This window comes from Passer domesticus, chromosome 2 (assembly GCF_036417665.1).
Source record: "Passer domesticus isolate bPasDom1 chromosome 2, bPasDom1.hap1, whole genome shotgun sequence".
NCBI lineage: Eukaryota > Metazoa > Chordata > Aves > Passeriformes > Passeridae > Passer > Passer domesticus.
The window spans coordinates 105,220,943-105,239,678 of record NC_087475.1 but is presented as its reverse complement, the minus strand read 5'-3'; the positions used below and the strand labels follow the sequence as shown (position 1 = coordinate 105,239,678).

General features: G+C 41.7%; 1 protein-coding gene and 1 long non-coding RNA gene across 6 annotated transcripts in view; one reads left to right on the top strand and one right to left on the bottom strand.

Annotated features, from left to right (window-relative positions):
- Window positions 1–18,736, bottom strand: part of CFAP91 (cilia and flagella associated protein 91) — a 41,421-nt gene that overhangs the window by 11,149 nt on the left and 11,536 nt on the right. For 4 of the 5 annotated variants that reach the window (XM_064410269.1, XM_064410267.1, XM_064410268.1 and 1 more), the window contains exons 11-17: window positions 13,326–13,442; window positions 10,235–10,306; window positions 8,804–8,950; window positions 6,082–6,303; window positions 4,723–4,871; window positions 3,437–3,528; window positions 3–273 (exon numbers count right to left, since the gene is read on the bottom strand). In XM_064410269.1, the coding sequence (XP_064266339.1) occupies window positions 20–273; window positions 3,437–3,528; window positions 4,723–4,871; window positions 6,082–6,303; window positions 8,804–8,950; window positions 10,235–10,306; window positions 13,326–13,442 (1,053 nt within the window). In that variant the 3' untranslated portion in view covers window positions 3–19. The remainder of the gene's footprint in view (window positions 1–2; window positions 274–3,436; window positions 3,529–4,722; window positions 4,872–6,081; window positions 6,304–8,803; window positions 8,951–10,234; window positions 10,307–13,325; window positions 13,443–18,736) is intronic. The other variant, XM_064410271.1, reaches the window with a different exon arrangement.
- On the top strand, window positions 11,299–18,456 carry LOC135294688 (uncharacterized). Its single transcript, XR_010356771.1, has 3 exons — window positions 11,299–11,490; window positions 12,295–12,328; window positions 17,701–18,456. It is a non-coding gene; the product is annotated as an uncharacterized LOC135294688 (long non-coding RNA).

The following is an 18,736-nucleotide window of genomic DNA, read 5'->3' as shown; positions in this document are numbered from 1 at the left end:
ACCTCACTCATCTTCTGTCCTAGGAGGCTGTGGGATCCTTGTGGACGCCTTGTCCAACTTCATGTGCAACTGTGGCAGGATGAGTGCTGTCAGCTGCACTTGGTTCAGCAGCTGTCCCACTCAGAGCTGTGCCGGGGGTCCCAGCAGGAGAATCCTCCTTTCTCTCGGTGGCAGATGTGTCCTGATGCTGTGCCAGATCAGCCAGAGCCCTCTCTGTGCCCCCGTGGATGATCCAATGAGCAGCGTAGATGTGTTTTCTTTGGGACTGCCTCACTGTGCAACAAAAAGAGGTAAGGCTTTTACTTGGAAATGTACAGCAAAGTGTTCTCTGTAGGGGAGAAGGGAGGAGTAGCTTTTAGCAATCCTGCAGCTGTGGAAAACTCTCTCATGAAAAAATATCATGCCCTTCTAACTCTGGCTGAAAGCGTTCTACTGCCACCTAATAGCAGCAACCAACTTTGCATTTCACTTTGAAGACTGGCCCCCACAGTGGGAAGCACAGCCAAAGCATTCTCCTTTCTAGCTTTGGAAACAACTGGCCAGGATATATGATTAGGCTTTAAAATAACTTCTCCTTCAGTGTCTGTTAATTGCAGCAAGCCTCTGGAAGAATCCAGCTGAAATCTGCCATCTCCTGTGCCAGGATTTGACCTGCACTGAGAAACTCTTACTGAGTTCCAAGTAAGACTTGGAGCCACAACTGACACACCTTATCACGTCCCCTCAGCTACTGCTCCTTTCATCCAAAGTCATTTGCATGTATTTCCAACCCACCACCTGGGAAATAATTACCCAAGCCTAAGTGCTCACCCTACAGCTCTCTTTATGCTCCTCACTATTCCTTGTTTGCCCTTTCCCTCTTTATTGCACGCCCAGGGACTGAAGGACCGTGTGCCTTATGGAGGGTGTGAAGAATGATGCAGGAACAAGGCATGGCTCTCATCCTGTCACTTCCCTACAGAAGTCCAAGACTTTGCCCTGTTCCAAGGCTGAGTGAATCTGAAGCACTGGTGTCCTGCATGCCAGCACACAGTTCTGCTGTCCCTGTCTCAGTCACTCAGTGCTACCAACCCGCCCTGTTTATGTTTATCCATCTCCCAGGTCCACTTTGTCAACAATGAATGCAACTGGATCTCACTTGCATTTGAAAAGCTGACCTCCACCAGCCAGCCCTCATTCCCAGGAGAGGCTTCTCCACCCAAGGCATTTTGGCTTCAATCCTGTTTGCATCAACTGCATCAGCTATACTAGGAATACTCCCCTGGAATTGCTGCAGTCCCTTTCTCCATCCACAGTGAATTCCATCTAAAGGGCAGAGTGACTGTCCTTTTCCAAGCCAGGTTTCTGATACCAGCACAGTGACTTCAACTTCCACTGAGGCAGGGTTCAGAATCGAGGTGCAGAGGTTTTTCAGGGTGAGCCAGTATTGGATAATCCCTGCTTTTATGCATCAAAATGCAACAAAATGAGGAGGAAAAAAAATCCCAAACAAGGTAATGGCAAAACAGTTGTTTAAGGGGAAGCTAAAGTGTAGGCAAAGACTGAACCTGCAGCGCTCAAACTGTTGCTCTACAAATGGATTTGCTCCTTTGACAGGCCAGACAACTGTACTCTTAGATCACTTCCTGATAGCTTCAAGGAAGGTGAATGCTCAAACATGGGCCAGGTTGCTAAAACACAGTTTCATAATGAATAATTTGGCTCACTGTAGGGAAAGCTTTAAAAGACACCACAGAAATGCAATGCACTAATGTGTTTTTGAGATCTAATGCCATTCTTTGATACTATTTCCTTTGGATTTCCATGAAATAGTTAATGATTCTGCTTCCCTGAAAGTATCACTCTGCAGGACGTTTACAGCAAGGTGTGTTCATCAGAGTGTACATCAGGTAAAATTCAGCTGTTTTAAGTGAATGGAGCCCCTCCACCCCTTGAAGCAAAAGCAGAAGAGAGTATGAGCCAGGTCTCTTCCTGACATTTGATTTCTGCCGTCACAAGAATATTGTGACAAATTTCTCCTGATCACATTAGAAGGAGCTCTCTTACTAAATTGCCTGCTGCTCTATTCCACCAGCATCCACTTTAGTTTTTAATTTGGTCTAGCTCTGCTTTCCAGGCAAATTCACTGTAGCTATCACAGATTCTGAAGATTTTTTCCTTCTGTTGTTTGAGAGTGCATCTGAGGTGCTTTGTTCATTAGCTGCTGTTGCATTTAAGCCCAGTATGTATTTTGGGCCTTGATGTATGTCCTCAGTATGTCCAGAATCCTAAGCCATCTCCAGGTCTTCTTTCTGCTGTCCTTTCTGAGACAGGCTAACCTGTGTGTGTTAGTGCCTGGGCTGCAGGCTTCACTGACTACCATTACATCACCTGCTCTGGAAGGCTGGCAGAAGCAGTGCTGGAGTGAAGGGAGCTGATTTAAGCTTGTGCAGAAATGCCAGCTGCAGAACAGGTCCTGTTGTTGTGGCAATACACACGATAGGAAGAAGAAAGTTTGCACAATTCAGAGACCACAAACTGCGTACTCAGGGTTTGTGTTCTCATTCACAATGCAATAAAAGAGGCAATGAACTGAGTGCCTTTGTTCTCAAGGCAGAGAAGAGCACTGCAGCAAGGACTCTTTCAAGCTGTATTGTGATGCAGTTGCTTTGCTTAGGTAATATTCACTTTCTGTGGGTGACTGCTTTAGTAAAGGTCTTCCACCTGTGCTGGTCAGTGGAAACATCCCAGTCAGGAACAGCCACTTACTCATGACATTACTTATTGTAATACACAGCTTTCCTGTGTCTTCCCCTCTGTAGATGACAGGTGCTATTCTATTTTTGTTAAACAGAAACATCCTTTACAACTGCAAGGTTATCTTCTTAAAACATGATGCCACTACAGCCAACCTAAAAACTTTACCTCTTGCTCTCAGCCCACTGGGGAGGAGAGGGAAGCATAGGAAAGTGTATAACCTTCCTTCTATATGTGACACATATTTAAATAATTTGCTTGTTAAAGTCTTCTGCAGTTTTAGAAATTGCCATATAGTAACACAATTTACAGCTGTGCTACTTAAGGATTTTTAGTAGTTTGGATCTGAATGTGCAATGGGCTGCTTCTTTTCATGCAGTTTTATTATTGCAGATACACCAAATTTATCATAGCAAGCCAGGTTGGAAGGTACCTCAAAGATTATTTGATCTAAACTTTCTTGGCAAAAGCATATGTCAGATCTTACAGCAGGTCTGAATTTCCGTCACCATTTAAAAAGACTAAAGCTCATGAGAAACTGGAGAAAAAAGAGTGAAAGAGCTTAATTTTCTACCTGCAGAGTGCCAAAAAGGAATCTCAGGGAACTGAGACAACTCTTGGCTGCATCATTCCTTTCAGGGAACCAGAACAAGGAGACTGAACCAGTTCACAAAGAAAATAAAGTTACTGGACTCCTTACCTCTTTCTCTCATAAAGTTTTTCTCAGCTTCTGGGATCAGGAAATTATAAACCAGCTCTGCTACAATCTCTTCTGACTGTAGGCGAGTTCGACTACAGGACAGATACACAGTGGTATTAGTATTTAAATTTTCTCTGCAGACCACCTCTGCAAAAACAGGTCTCCCTTGTAAATATCCTCACTCTTTCCAAGGGAGTGCATTGTCATGGCAGCAGTTGTCAGCTGGGTCTCTCTTTATCCTACAAATAGGTGACAGTGTGACTATTGCCCTTTGCACTGCCAGTGTGTTCAACAGTGCATTGGAAGGCAGGATCACCCTACATTCCTTATCCTCAAAGGTACTGGGAAGCTCAGTTCCCTCTGATGACAAACTGAGTTAGGCACACAGCTATCGCTGAGGGTTTGTGTCTTTGTCAGTTCAGTCTTTGGTCCATTGCTGAGTTTGCTAAATTCTTCCCTTTTGTGACTCTGCACTTGGCTGGCCCCCGTGCTCTTTTCCATGCCAGTGTTTGGTGGGTTCCCAGTTGGCTCAGGGGCTGCATGCATTATCTATGCTTCATTCCCCCAAGGATTCCAGCGTTCTGCTTGTATTCATCCAGATACAAAATACACAGCTGCTCTACCATAGGAGAGTCACTGTGTCATTGGGATTTTTATGGCTCAGTACCAAAAAAAGGGCACAGAAACTGAAGCGGGGGTTTGGCAGGTCCTAAGAAGTATTCACAGCTGATACCCCAGCCAAACACAGACTGTGGTGTTCTCAACAACTTACTTTACTCCAAGTGCCTTGTCAGGCAGCCATCAATATGAGTGACCTCCATGGAAATTGGCAGCTCCTTAAAGAACAGCCACCCCAGAATGAAAGGCTGTGTATAGCTGTATCTTTTAGGATCTCTTTCAAATGGATTTTCTGTAGTAGTGTAAATAAATGAAAAGATCAGTATGAATGGGTATTGCTTTAGGCAGTTCCCAGATTCACTTAAAGCTCAGTCACAGCCTCACACTGGTGTGGAGAAATCTAAAAAGGGTGATTCACAGATCACACAAGTGATTTGCAAAGGGAACCTGGCACATGCTGTATGGAAATAAGGCTCTGATGGATTTATAAGTGTGCAGCAGGTAGGAGCAGCGTGGTTCCCATACAGCAGCCACACTAATGAAGTGACCACGAGCAGCAGTGCTCTGCCCTTCCCATGGCTCGGTGATGCACACAGCCACAGATGCACACGGTCAGGCAGGTTCTCAGCTGCTGTGAACAGCCCCTCACGTGCTGTTTAATAACCTACCGACTCTCCATTTCGTAAGCAAGGTCATTGATTTCTACAGCCCTTTTCTGAATCTCTTCCCTGGCTTGTTCTTCAGCAGTCCTCTCCATGCTACTCAGGATAACATCTTCCAAGTAGGTGTCAATAGTTCTGTCCTGAACATCCACCACCTAGAACAAAACACCAAGATATTGTTCCTCTGCCTACTGCCGTGCCAGGAACATAGTGGGAGATTTCCAGAGAAGCATGAGCAACAGATTTTCACAAGACTCTGTTTCAGGCAGGCCAACCTGAGATTTGTTTTCAGAGATGCTTTCTGTAAAAATTTATTTTTTAGTAATTCTTTCTGAGAACTGATTGCACAAGTGCAGGTGAAAGAAAACCAATTCACAGATCCAATTCTGGTGCAGCAGGTTAGTCCTGTGAATGCAATGGCAGTTGCTCCCACAGTTCTCACGGTCCCCTGAGCAACAATTGCCAAGTAATAATCATGGATATTGACTTCAGTAAATAAATCAGCTTTCATTCAAGCAAACCCTAAAGGAGAAAGTTCCATCAACCCAGTCAAGATAAAATTATTGGGTTTTTTTATAATGGTTGTAGAGATCAGATTCTAGAAATGGGTGTTTTTCATCTGCTAATCTGCAGGGCATAGGCTTATGGCACCTTGGCCGTACCTGCTTATCACTCAGAAATACATAAAAGATGAGAAGCTAAAATTAAAAAAAAAAAACAAAACATGATGCCAGACCCTTTTGGTATTAACCACCTCCCACAAGGTTTGAAAATTATTAGTTTAGTCAATTAGACTCCCACTCATGTCTTTCAACAGGGAGAAATATGCTTCATGCAGTCAAGAGCAAGGAAATAGGAACAGGACTATAGAATAGTTATGGAATATGGTAATTCAGTATTTTTTCTTGATTTCAAGGTTATTTTATCTATTATTGTTACTTCATTGTACTTATTGTACCTCTTGTTATTTGCAGTCCACTTGGGCCGGGGGGGAGGGGCAAAACCTTTCCAAACCCTTGCTTAAAGGCATCCTTCCTAGAAAAGCACATACCAGTTCTGCTGGGCAGAACAAGGGCTGACAAAACATCATCCCTAGAGATGATCTAGGTACATCTGTTCTCCATAGGTGTTTACTGGAGACATTTAGAAACCTACACCCATTCATGACAGGCCTAACAGGACTGTCTGTAGGGGTATTCAGATCTTCCTTCGTTTAATGGACATGACTCTCTCAGGAAGGAATCACCCTCTCTTCGCAAAGCTTTCCCCCTCAGCCATCTAAAGCAGCTCCCACCCATCTGGACCTTCCCACAAGAAGGCAGCTCCTACAAACTGCCTACAGTCCCAACAGTCTCCCTCTCTTGCCTGTCTGAAAAGCTCATCTTCCTCCTGCCGCCGGCTCTCCTCCAGCTGCCGCCGTCCGCTCTCCTCTGCCTCCCGCATCCGCCTCTGCCTCTCAGCCAGCATGAGCAAAGCATGGATCTTCTGCTCTTCTTGCAGCCTCACCAGCTCTTTGGACAGAAAATCAAGCATGTTCGCCAGTGCCCTTCCTTCTACCGTGGCCAAGTCTCTTTCCAGTGCTGACAGCTTTCAAAAGAAAAATGCAAAGAATTGTGTTACAAACCCCAGGAATGTTGTACGAAGTCCCAGGACTACCACAGGCATGTGAGACAGCTCTGCAGCATCCACTCAGACCAGCCATGGGACAGTCCCAGGAGTTTGGCACTCTTCATGTGCTACATGCCCTGACTGGTTTCTGCACAGTGCAACCATGAGTACCTGCAGCTTCAGGCGCTGAACCTAAAATTGTACAAGTTACTAACTGCTGACAAATTCAAATTGACAGTAATTACATGAAGTTTGCAGAAGTGCAAATGAGACCTCAAAATTCCGGGTAATGGAAAATCAGAAAGTCTGTGACAGAGTTGAGACAAGATTCCAGGTGTTCAGCATTACTGTGCCATTCACTCCTTGTTCCAGGCACATCCTGTTCTATGGGCTGGGTACATGTGATTGCACTACAGAAAGAGAAAAGATCTATGGGGAGTTCATTATCTCCAGAATGGACTCTGAAGCCACAGGCCTTGGCAGGAGGGAATGTCTGAAACTGGCTGGGATGCTGTGTTCTGTTGAAATAAACAGGCAATTACAGAATAGACCTAAACATAAAAGTTGAAGTGGAGCTGAAATATCCCAGACAAGTAATAATAAATCAGCTTTCTTATACAGCTGTGCCATTTGCCCAGGCAGTGTTTCAAAGGAAGTGGGATTGTCAATGTTGCACACATCTAGAAGTGACAGCACTTAGCCCACAGGTGTTTCAGATGGAAGATGGAGATGCAGTAACTGCACCACCCCACAGGGAGAGATAACATGGAACTAAAGTGCTCCCTCCTCTTTATTGCTCCAGGTGCTGTATATAAAACTAGTGTGAAATGGAGGAAAACAACTCAGGAACACTCTTTTGTTAGACTTTTGATATATATGAGTCCAAAATTTTCAGGTCCTCATCTTTGACTGTTTTGTGTGGAGTTTTCATCCTCTTTAGGCAGGAAGCATTTATTTTACACTAAAATGGTCAAAAACCTGAAAAAACCTGTGACCGCCAAATCCTATAGAACAGAGAGTCATCCGTGACTTCCTGAACTAGCCACACACATAGAAAACTCCTGCACATGCATTCCAGAGAGTTTTGAAGTTCTACACGTTTGAAAACCTGAGTCCTGGACTGTGAACCTTCAGAGACAGTTAAAAAAAAAAGTGAGAGGAAACAGATACCAGCAGAGGGGGATAGTGGCTCTCCACAAAGGAAATCCTGAGATCAGAGGTCAGTATCTTTACCATTTGCTCTCTGTCCTCTATGAATGTCATGGTGTTTGAACTGCTTTCTCCTTCACTCTCACCTGGGCTTCCAGAAGAAATGGAGTACTGCAAATTTCTAATGCCTAAGGCTTTTATTTTTCTCTAAATTTCTCAGCAGAAATATTCTGTATTCCTGCATTCCACACCTGGGTTTCCTGTGCATGAGGGAGTATCTGGAAGTGCTAAATGGTAAATGATAAAGCACAGTCACCTGATTCAATTTTTACTGAGATCTGAGGGGAAATTTTGTTGCTGCCCAACGAGCAGGAAAGAGTGGTCTGGCTTTATCTCTACCAGGTCAATTTGCCAGTGGATGCTGTTATTGCAATATGGAAGCTGCCAAATTGCCTCATAGCTGCTCGTTGAAAAAAACAGCAGAGTAGTAAAAATTACAAGAAAATTTGCAGGAATGTGATAGATACTACATTCTCTGAAATGTACTGAACTCTGGACAAAACTTCTTTATGATCCACTCCTGACCAGCATCTGCCATTTCACTCACTTTCCTCTGGAAGGTTGGGGCACTGTAAGGAAACAGGACGGGAATTTGCATCCCTGGCTCTCACTAGATCCTTGGCAGAGAATGGAGCCCAAAATTTCTTTGCTCTGCATACAGTGGCAGGCAGGTACCTCAATGTGTCACCATTGCCAAGGTTCCAGAAATCTTGAGCCCAGCAGGATTTACAAATAAGTTGGCTTTGGCTGCCTTTGTGAGGTCTTATGTGTGAGGAGGAGCCTGGGAGGGTGCCAAGCTAGAAAAGGGACAGGAAAATGACAGAGCAGTAACAAACACTCAGGAAAACATCCAACAGATGTGAGCGACAAGCACGTATTGTGATACCAGGTCATAGTACCAGTCAAATGGATTGAAATGTGGGAAAACTGAGGGTCATCTGACACTGCAGTTTGTTCAAAGCCCTGTAAATATAAATAAGTGCTCTGTCTGCAAACAAAGCAAACACAGGCTGCATAGCAGCTGTGGTCAGGGTGCCTCAGTCTGTTTCTGAGATTCCCCAGAGCCTCCAGAGCAGTGAGAGAGCAATTTTAGCACCTCAGGCATTCGGTTCATGGCCTGTGCTAGGAGAGCTTTATTGCTATTGGGGTGCCTTCTGTGCTGTGGATAATAGAAAACATAAAAAATTAAATGTGAAAGTGTTGTGGTACTGCAAGCACAGCGTGTGTGGTCAGGATAGAGCTGTGAACCTTCCCATCTATTCAAGCAAACCTGCTTCATTTGTGAGTCATGCTGTCGCTGTAAAGACAGTGTCATTTGCTTCTGTGCCTTCAAGAGCAGCTGTCCATCCTCCTGCAGCGCGTGAGTGGTGCGCAGCTCTTGGATCAGATCCAGGTGCCTCTCCTTCCCTTCAAATATCTTTAATATAAAGGTGAACAACTGAGCGTATTAAATGGAGAATACAGAGCAACATGTTTTTGCCAGCAAAACACACCCTTCTTCTTTAAGTTGCAAGGTCAGCTGTTATAAAACCTAGTTCTCTTTAAAAAATTTGTGGTTGCATTTAGGCAAACCCTACAGCTGTCAGGTAAATCTGCTACTTTTTTATTTTATATTTTAAATTCATTATTCTTATTTTTCTGTTTGGCTTTACCCAAACTCAAACCCCTAGAATGTGGAACACCACCACCTATGTCAAAAGGGTTATGGTCTTCTGCATACTCTGTTATATTAGCCACAATGTCAAAGCTTCACAGTGTTTCAACATCTCACGTTCTCTGACCTTCATTTTGAGGGAGCCCAGCAACAGCCCAAACACATAAACTGGTGGGGAGATTGCTGAAACTGCTGCCATTCCTGTTATGGGGTTATGTGTCCCAGCCCTCCCTGACACTATTTTACTTTCAATCCCACTCTCTTCCAACAGGACTTCCAAGAGCAACAAAAGATCACTCAACCCTGCTCGTGTCATTCTCCAAGTCAGTAATGTATTTCTGATCCAGCAGTAGATGGAAGAAGATTCCTAAAATGGTGGGACATTTCATGCTTTGAAAGTCAACAATCCTTCAGTGGCCTCAACCATCCTTCTCACAGATCATCACACAACTGGAGAACACTTGGGAACTCTATATTCCACCTCAAGCCACTTCCACAATATTGTATGGTTTGCTAAAGCTCAGGGACCTGCATGGGAACACTTCAAAACATTAAATACCTACTGCAAGAGAGAGTATCAATTGTACTTTTTGGGGCACAAAACCAAACCTTCAAGACTGGTTTGATCACAAGTGACAGACTTGATTAATATAAAGCCCATGAGGCATGGCTACTGAATTAATTTTTAGTGAGACCCCCTTCTGTTCCCCTGAAAGCAGAATGATGGCTCCTGCACATCATGGTGGTAGGCTTCAGTCCCTCCTCATCTGGGGTTCAGCTCACCACCAGTGGAAACCAGAAAGATGGTATGAAATACAAGCTGCCCTCCTGGGATGTGGGAGGTTTCTTGTGCCTGGCACCTTGCCATAATCATAGCAGAACGTACTCATGGTCCAGATCTAGTCTAGAATTTGCCATTTGAGTAATTCTGCTGTGAAGAGCCTCACTACCCCTGATTAATGCAGGAAGAAAGATTGCAAACACACTTTGCAATCAGTCATTCCCACCATCATTCTGAAGACTGACATAAACAAAGAGACAGCATACCATGTTCTGAAGAGCCCTGCCTCGGAGCAGCTTCTGCAAACAGATCACTGCCAGGTCTATTTCCTCTTCCTCCTGCCAAAACATAACAAATATCCACACAATCATCAACTGTTTCTTTGGAGACTGGGATTTCTTTAGATTATCTATCTAACTGTTAAACAGTCTAACTCATATCCTGTCTTTTCTTGGTTGTTTCTGAACACCATTCTTCTAATTTCCAGGGAAAGGAACGTGAGTCAGAATAACATGTACTTTCATGTTTTACAAGGGATGGGGAAGAAAGGTTGTATAATTAGATTCTATTTGAAATTTTAGAGGGTCTTTAGAGATGAGAACCTTATGATAAGGGGATGTTGATGGAGAAAATTACTGTATGCATTTTAAGTACTATTTGTAGCTTGACTGAATCTAAGTTTGCAAAAAAAGCATCAGCTACATTAATTTAACAAGTCAACACACTAAGAGGACAGAATATCTCCAAGAGAGCTGGTAACCATAAAAAAGGGTTCTAAATTAAAAGGGAACATTTACAATTTTTCTTTTGATATTTATTCCAGTGGTGATCTTTATCAGAGTAACTCAGTAATTTTAACACTCATAAAGTGATAGTTTAGAAGTAAAATTTTCCTCAGTCCATTGTGATTTGTCTCTCTGAGAACTTTACTGACCTAGCCTTCTGTGATCGATAACAACTTGGAAGAATGATGGAGCATGGTGGGAAAGGGAACATGACCACCGAAGGTAAAAAAAGGAACAGAGAAAGTAGACAAAGCACAGACGGCAGCATTTTTTCTAGGTGAGGGGTTTTCTAGTTTGGAGTTGACAGTAGGAAAAGAAAAAAGTTCATTGGGCGCCTGGGAAAGATAAAAAGAAATCTTAAAATTGGAAGCATGTTTTTTTTAATAAAGAATCTATGAGGTCTGCATTGACATGTGGTATTTAAGAAGTGCTGGAAAAACAGGGAAGAGTGTGGGATGAGAGAAGCTGTGTGGGCTTGAATCTTAGTTATCTGTTTTTTCTTAGGTGTTGAAGATTGAGTTTTCCAAATGCAAAAGGAAGCATTCCTGCCTTTCCACACCAGCACCCAGGAGGAGCAAAGCAGAACTAGCAAGAGGACTTGTGATTTGGTATGTTCTTCTTGTCTGGAAAGGAGCAATGAATTTCCAGTCCTAGAGAGCTGAACTCTACCACATCACCTGGCTACAGTGTGAAATCCCTTCAGGACAGTTTTGGAGATGGTGATGGCACACATACTGGTAAGCCAAACTGCTTGGTGTGATATTAACTAAGATTAGGTTTGAATTTTTATGAGGAGCATTTTTCTGTACTTCTGTTTTTGAATGCTGCAAATGATGCCTTAGCAAGGGTAATCATCAGCTTGTCCATCTGCCTGCTACAGACCAGCAGGAAAGAATGAAGGGAGATGAAAAGCCTCTCATGCCCTACAGGAAAACAAGAAAAATTAAGGGTATAGAAGAATCTAGGAGATGGCTGAAAACTAGAGGAGGCTGGCAGAAACTTATAAAGTAATGAAGAAATTCAGAGGTGCTCTGTGAGCTTGCTGTGGCTATTAAGTCCATTAGGAATAACCAGGAGAGAGAAGCTGAGGATGCTTGCAGTAGTGCCTCCATTCTCTCCACTTTCTTCTGGCACAGTTTCTTTCCAAGACCCTCAGTTCCAGCGGGAAGTATTTAGCAGCTGGTACTCATAGGTGTGTGGCAGGAAGAGAAGCATTAACAAAAGAGAAGAGCCTTGTTTTCACTGCTCCTCACAGCCACCTGGTAGGAGAAACCTTACTTAGATTTGGCAAGGCAGGAGATGTTAGTGCTGCTCTTCAGTGGCTCAAGTGAGCTGATTTTACAGATGGAGCTTCACTGGAGAGCTCCATCTTCTATGTGTTCACACATAAAAATTCTTGAAAATAAACCAAATGTTGATAAAATTCATGAAGATGGAATTCTACTGTATTGTAACTTTTTAAAAAACACCCAACTATAATCTGTGAACACACTCAAGAATGACTACAAGTGGTAGAAAATTTTTTTCTGATTTCTTTACAGGTTACCTCAAAGTACTTAAAAATCTGCCAAACTGGTAAGCCTAAACAGTGTAAACCCACCACTGCAATACAGTATCTAATGCTTAGAAGTTGGTAAAGCTGTGGAAAGCTCTCCGCAAGGAGATAAAAAATTCTTGTTCCAGTCATTTTAAAATAGACTGCATAAAACATAGAATATCATACTGTACAAACGAACACAGCAGCATGGATGATTTAATAAGACTTTCTCTCTTCACTTTCATGGTTGTGTTACTCTTAAATTCACAAGTTTAAATGGTAATTCTATCAGATTCTTAGTACATAATGAAAATGGTGTTAGTAAGAAGACAAAACAGTCCACTGGGGCAAACAGCTCTTAAGTATGTTACTTTAAGAAAGGAAAGGAAGTTGCAGCTCCCCTAAAAAGTAATTTTTTCCTACAGCATATCACAGCCCCCATGACACATCATTACTGCTGTTTCAATCTCTGCAGGAGAATCATTATCTGTGAACTAGTGCATGCTCATCAAACACTGCATCCTGCATGATGACAAGAGCTTCACTCCAGAAAATTAATGAAGTGCACGCTCAGTGCTAAGCAGCCAATGTCTCTCTGACTTCAATAAGTCTAAACTTAATTGCCTCACTGGATTATGATAGTGTTGTCAGATCAGAAGGTTGGAAGCTACTGGATAACAGTGATAATAATAATAATAATGATAATAATAACAGTGATGAAGATTATGATGATGCCTTTTTGTCCCCCAAAAACAAAGGATTAACATGTCTAGTAATTTTGGTCTTTATAAAACAAAGTTTACTTCAAGATTTGGACAACAGATACTGTAAATTATTTTCAAATCTTTGGCTGCTAGTATCCTTATAGAATAGAGACTAAGAGAGTCTTAAGAAATAATGATGGCTATTTTTAACATGGATGCACACAAAAAGGATAAAGCTCCCTCCTTTCATTCCCTGGGCATTCCTTTAACAACTGTGTAGGAAACAATGAGAGATCAACAGGGAAAAAAGTGCTAAAACCAGCTCACTTACAATTGATGGTTTTTCCAGGATTAGAGTGGGTGGCTTAGGAACAGGGCTTTCTACTTTTTCACAGACAGGAGGAGGCTTCTTTGGCTCCTTGGCTTTATTCTTCTCCTCCAGTATTGACTGCAAAAGACATCCAATTTAATAAGAACATGCATGGGTAGATAGAACAATATAACAAGGCCAGTGCTCTAGATGCTGACTGTTGCTCACTACACTGACTACAGGGAGCTGAAAGCTTTGCAGGCTTGTGGCTTCTATTTCTTACTGCAGATCAACAGAAAAACTCAGTATGGTCAGTAGATGAGGTTATAGGTTGGTCAGAAGACATTGATGGGAATGTCAAAATCCTATGTAAGAAGGAAGCAGGAGTCATTTTACTGTATTTACTAATAAGTCATCAGCACTTCTGAGTCAACTAAAATTAATCTAAAATGGGTATGAACTTCATCTCTAATTCCCAAGTAATTAATTTTCTAGGAATGCTACAACTCTTTGCCTTTAATGATAGGTAATGCGGTTTAGAAATGTTGTGCAGTCAGGAGGCGTTTTAGGAAGGGTTCACTTGAAGAGGGTATTGTCACTGTTCTGTGACAGCTGAATGTCTTTGTATGATAAGCTATTACTGCACAAGATTGAACAAATGACACCTTCCTAGCAAAATATGTTTTGGAACTCTGTTCTGCTCATCTACAACTGTCCAGCAGCCCTGTGGCATCCACTGCAACTGTATGGGTGGACTGGGGGCAAAAGAGAAACTGTCTTGTCCAAAAACTTCCTTCTACCAAGAAAATGCAAAAGCCCATTAAGAGTGGGTTTATCTTGCTTGCAGCTGATTGGTGGCAGGTGCCACACTTTGTCGGCAGACTAGAGTGGAAGTGCCACCACATCCTCAGCTCTTTCAAGACATTTTCAAACTGTTTAAAAAGCCCAAGTCCTGCTAATTTCCCACCACCAGCCCCTTAGAACTAGATATGCAGATAAGCATATTCCAGATAAGCATGACAATGCTTGCCTGCTGCAGGACATGACACTTTGTCTTGCACAGAAAGGAAAGGGAGTATATCCATTTAAAGCTCCTTCAAAACTATAATCCTACTACTGTATGGGTTGGAGTTTAGTCTTTATTATTAAAAGATCATATTTCAGCAAGGGAAAGTGTGCATTTTCCTTTTTTCACTCTCTCTCTTGCAAATGTTCAAATACAGTATTTCACCAGGGAGGGAAATCAAAAGAAAAACTTCAGAAAAAAAGTTCAACACCGAATTTAGCTTTCCAGTAGCAGGAAAGTGATGGCATTTGCACAGAATTTAATTGTGAAACTAATGAAGTTTTGAAACTCCAGTAGTCATTGTACAAAAACCCTTCTTGCATGTAAGATCTGATCTTTCAGGTTAGATAATGAATTGCTCCAGAAAAGGAGAGAGGTTTCTAGGTGGAGGGGATAAAATACTTTCCTACTGAAAGCTTCTTAAATGGTCCATGTTAATAATGGAAGAATCAGAGCCTATAAACTGCTTTTCAGCCATGTGAAATGGTTATAGCTGAAAAATGTTAAGAGATTTTCTGAACTGTGTTTTGTATGTGAAGACCTTAGAGCTCTCTAGCATGAAGATTATAACAGAGATTTATAAGGAGATTTGCATGGCAGGGCAAGGGAAGCAGAAAGAAAAAGCTGCTGAAGTTGTGACTCTCTTGAAAACAATGGCTACTATGTTTATTAGTACAATCTCGCATTCATAAGAATTTTCCTAATACAACTGTGGCCTCCAAAAAATGTTTCCTGTTAACCAGAATAACAAAATACCATCAGACTAACAACTTTTAAAGACAGAAAAATTCATGATTAATTTGGACAAGAGGGAATCCTTATTAATGTAGATTTGAGATATACTGCAATTCTTAGAAGTGGCTTTATGTTTTCATGTCAGCACTATCTAGTGCCTGCTTGACTACCTTTACTAAGTGAAAAAAAAGCTTACCATTTGCTTTCTCTAATTTGATGCTTTAAATTATTTTAAGATTTTAATGTAAGAAAAGAAAAAGAAAATATAGGGATTTTGCCTAAACTGGTTCTGCTCAGCTTAACAAGTTCTCATTTTTGGAAACAGAGACACCATGACTCAAGAATGACTACAAAAATACTTGATTTTAAAAGATAAAAGTGCTAAATTTCTGAGCAACATATACCAAATGTTATTGTCTACATATCATACTCCAATTTTCCTGATACAGACTACATTCTTTTATTCAGGTAGCAGGTTCAGAGTCAAGGCAGGATCTGAATGGATTGGACAGTGAAAGAACAAAAGTCATCTCTTTTCCATTCTCCTGGCAAATGCAGTGAACAGCAAATGGCACTCATGCTTTTCACCATACACCTTGGCTTCTCAGCCAGCTTCTGAAAGAAGCAGGACTCTTGACAGGATAATGGCTTAAGAAGCAACTCTCCATTCAAAGAAATCATTCAATCCATTCTTCAGATTCCTCCCTTATCTTCTCTGTGATCCTCTCCATCCCACAAGATTCTAGGTACTTTTCATGTACAGCACAAAGTACACAGTTGTGGTTCTCCTTCTTCCTTTTTGCTCACAAATGATAATTGTGGGATTAGAGAATCACAGAATCAATAAGGTTGGAAAAGATCTCTGAGATCATTGAGTCAAACCTATAACTGAACACCACCATGGCAAGCAGACCATGGCACTAGGTCTGTCTTTTTTTTTTCATGTCCAGTCTTTCTTTAAACACTTCCAGGGATCGGGACTCCACCACTCCCTAAGCAGCCCATTCCAATGTCTAATCTGTGAAGAAATTCCTCCTAATTCCAATCTCAACCTCTCCTGGTGCAGTTTAAGACTGTGCCCTCTTTCCTGTCACTGGCTGCCTGGGAGAAGAGGCCAGCCTCCACCTGGCTGCAGCCTCCTTTCAGGTAGGATTACTGAGGACAGGCTGCCAACTTGCTTAGCAATGCAGCGTGGCTGCTGCATCTTGGCTGATCAAGACTGACATAAAAGCTCCCAGAGCCTGTCTGAGCATGAGCCAACCAACACTGTGTGGAGATCCGTTCTTGAAGAAATAACTGCTTAAACTGCCTTTCCTATGCTTTGAAGTTGGCAGAGATTTTCTCCAGAGACATTCTTGGCTCCTCTACATCTCTACCTCTTTCCAGCAACTGGATGAAGGAAAACAGACATGGTGAGAATTGCACTTAATGCTGAGGTGAGAAGTTTCTGGTTCTGACCTCATCTTGATACAATACTTTGAAACCACCTGATGCTTCATCCCTCTTGAGTCACCAGAGCATAGAGGGTCTGCCTAAAGTCATGTATTGTTCCACACTGGGATGTGTTCTACCACCTCCTGCACTCCTTGGTGTATTCACTTACCTAGCTGCATGCATTTACTCCCGGCAGTAGTTATCTGTATTGGGATGTTACATCCTTAATGCCTTGGATTTTCATACTAGGCTGCCTATATAATGGCTCACTTGCACTCCTTAAAGCACTGTTAGCTGTGCTGGCTAGGAACTATCTTTCTCTGTCCTTTTACTGACCTGGCTTAAGATAAAGATTTTTGTTTTTACTGTAAATTTTGGATCACTCCTGTTTCTGTCATGTTTTCTTATTTTAGAGAATTATTCAAAGACTACTGAGTGTACATAATACTTCTGCAAAAGGTTTCAGGAGGGTCCTAAAAAAGTTTGCTTCTAAAATCACTTCTTTTTGGCTTAGTTTAATGTCTGAAAGAAGCAGCTCTCATTCTCAGGAGGACACAGATCCTTTTTGTAGTTACTTGGATTATTGCTTATCCCTTCTAAAAAGCTTTAAGCTTAGGAATACCCTAAGTATGGCAAGCAAAAAGCAATATAATGAGGAGAACTCATTCATCTTTCCTCACATTTGGCCAGCGAAGCAAGCCTTGGCAACTTCCTTTATTAAAACTAATTACTTCCGAGGCCAGTAGCATTTCTCCTATATTTGTCACTTGCTTCTAGATAATCCAGGAAAAAATTTAAAAAATCATTGTAGAGCTAGATCTCCATGTACTCTCTGAATTTTCTAGGATTCCACTTTATTTCTAGGACTATGGGAGAGAATTTATGGATTAAGTGTGCTAGGAGAGCATTAAAATAAAGCTTTAGAACAGAAAACTGATCTGGCTACTCAGCTATAGAAATAAGGCAAAGCAACACAGTGCCCTTGTAAGATGATCCCTAATTACCTGCTTTAAACTTCTTTTCTACTGTGTGTGATGGGAGGTTTGTTGGCACAATTGGGACTGCTTATTCCAAGTGGTCAGAGAGCTCCTCTCAGGGAGGATTGTCCTAAATTCTATTAATGCAAGTACTCTGCATGCTTTACTGCTCTGTTTTTGACAGCTCCAGCAGCATTTGAGTTGGACCTGTCAGCAAGGCTCTGCTAAGCCAGAACATGCTACAGCCATTGAACTTCAGATGCAAAAGCCTCTGATGGAAGAAGTGACCAGGAACAGCAGCCGAGAGCTCAAGAGCTAATTGGAGCAGTCATTTCTTGATTCTCTGAACAGCAAGTTTGTTTAAATGTAACAGTGGAGGCAGTCTGGGTGTTTCACAGTGTCAGTACTTTCTGCTTTTCTGGACCAACCAGTCTGGTGTCTTTCTGTAAATCTAAAAGCAGCAGCTAAATTTTGTATAATGGATTTTTTTAATCATTTTTGCCTGCAAAGGAAATGGTTTGTGATTTTAAAAGAATATACATTTGGCATTTTTGTGGTGGGGAAATGAGTATTATTTATGTTAGCCTCTCAGTTGCTATAAAACAATGCCAACCAAGGGATCTACACTGATTTAAGAAAGAAAATGTACAGAATTGTCTGCATCTGTTCTGCATTCTGTCTCCCTTTGTCCACCAGTTTTTCTTTGAAGAGACATTATTGTGTGAGCAGCCAGCATTTGGCCGCTCACACTTCTTTTCTGTGGCTACAGTTTAGACACTTCACCACAGTCTTTCAATCCATGAGGAGCATTTTAAAGAAACAGAATACAAGTGCTGTAACTGGAATTCAGCTCCAAAAGCTTGAACTAACATTCTGCTGACAATGAGAACTGTGTTATGATGCAGATTACACAATTACTTTTTGAATTTTACGAAAACCCATCCAAACTCAAACCCCTTCAACACTTCTTGTCTTTAAAACTACAAGTTTTGTCCTTACTCTTCAGCAATTCCTGTAGCACTCAAGATTTTATTTGAAAAGTTTCTTTCTGGATAATAATGAGATGCAATATCTCATCTTTACAAGATCCAGCAGAATTTAAATTTGAGATAATATGATTGATTTTTCAGAGCAAAATTTCAATTTAAAATTCAGCAATAGCAGGTTACTGTCTGCTTTGAAATTATTATTACACCAAAACAAAAGAGGTATATATATAT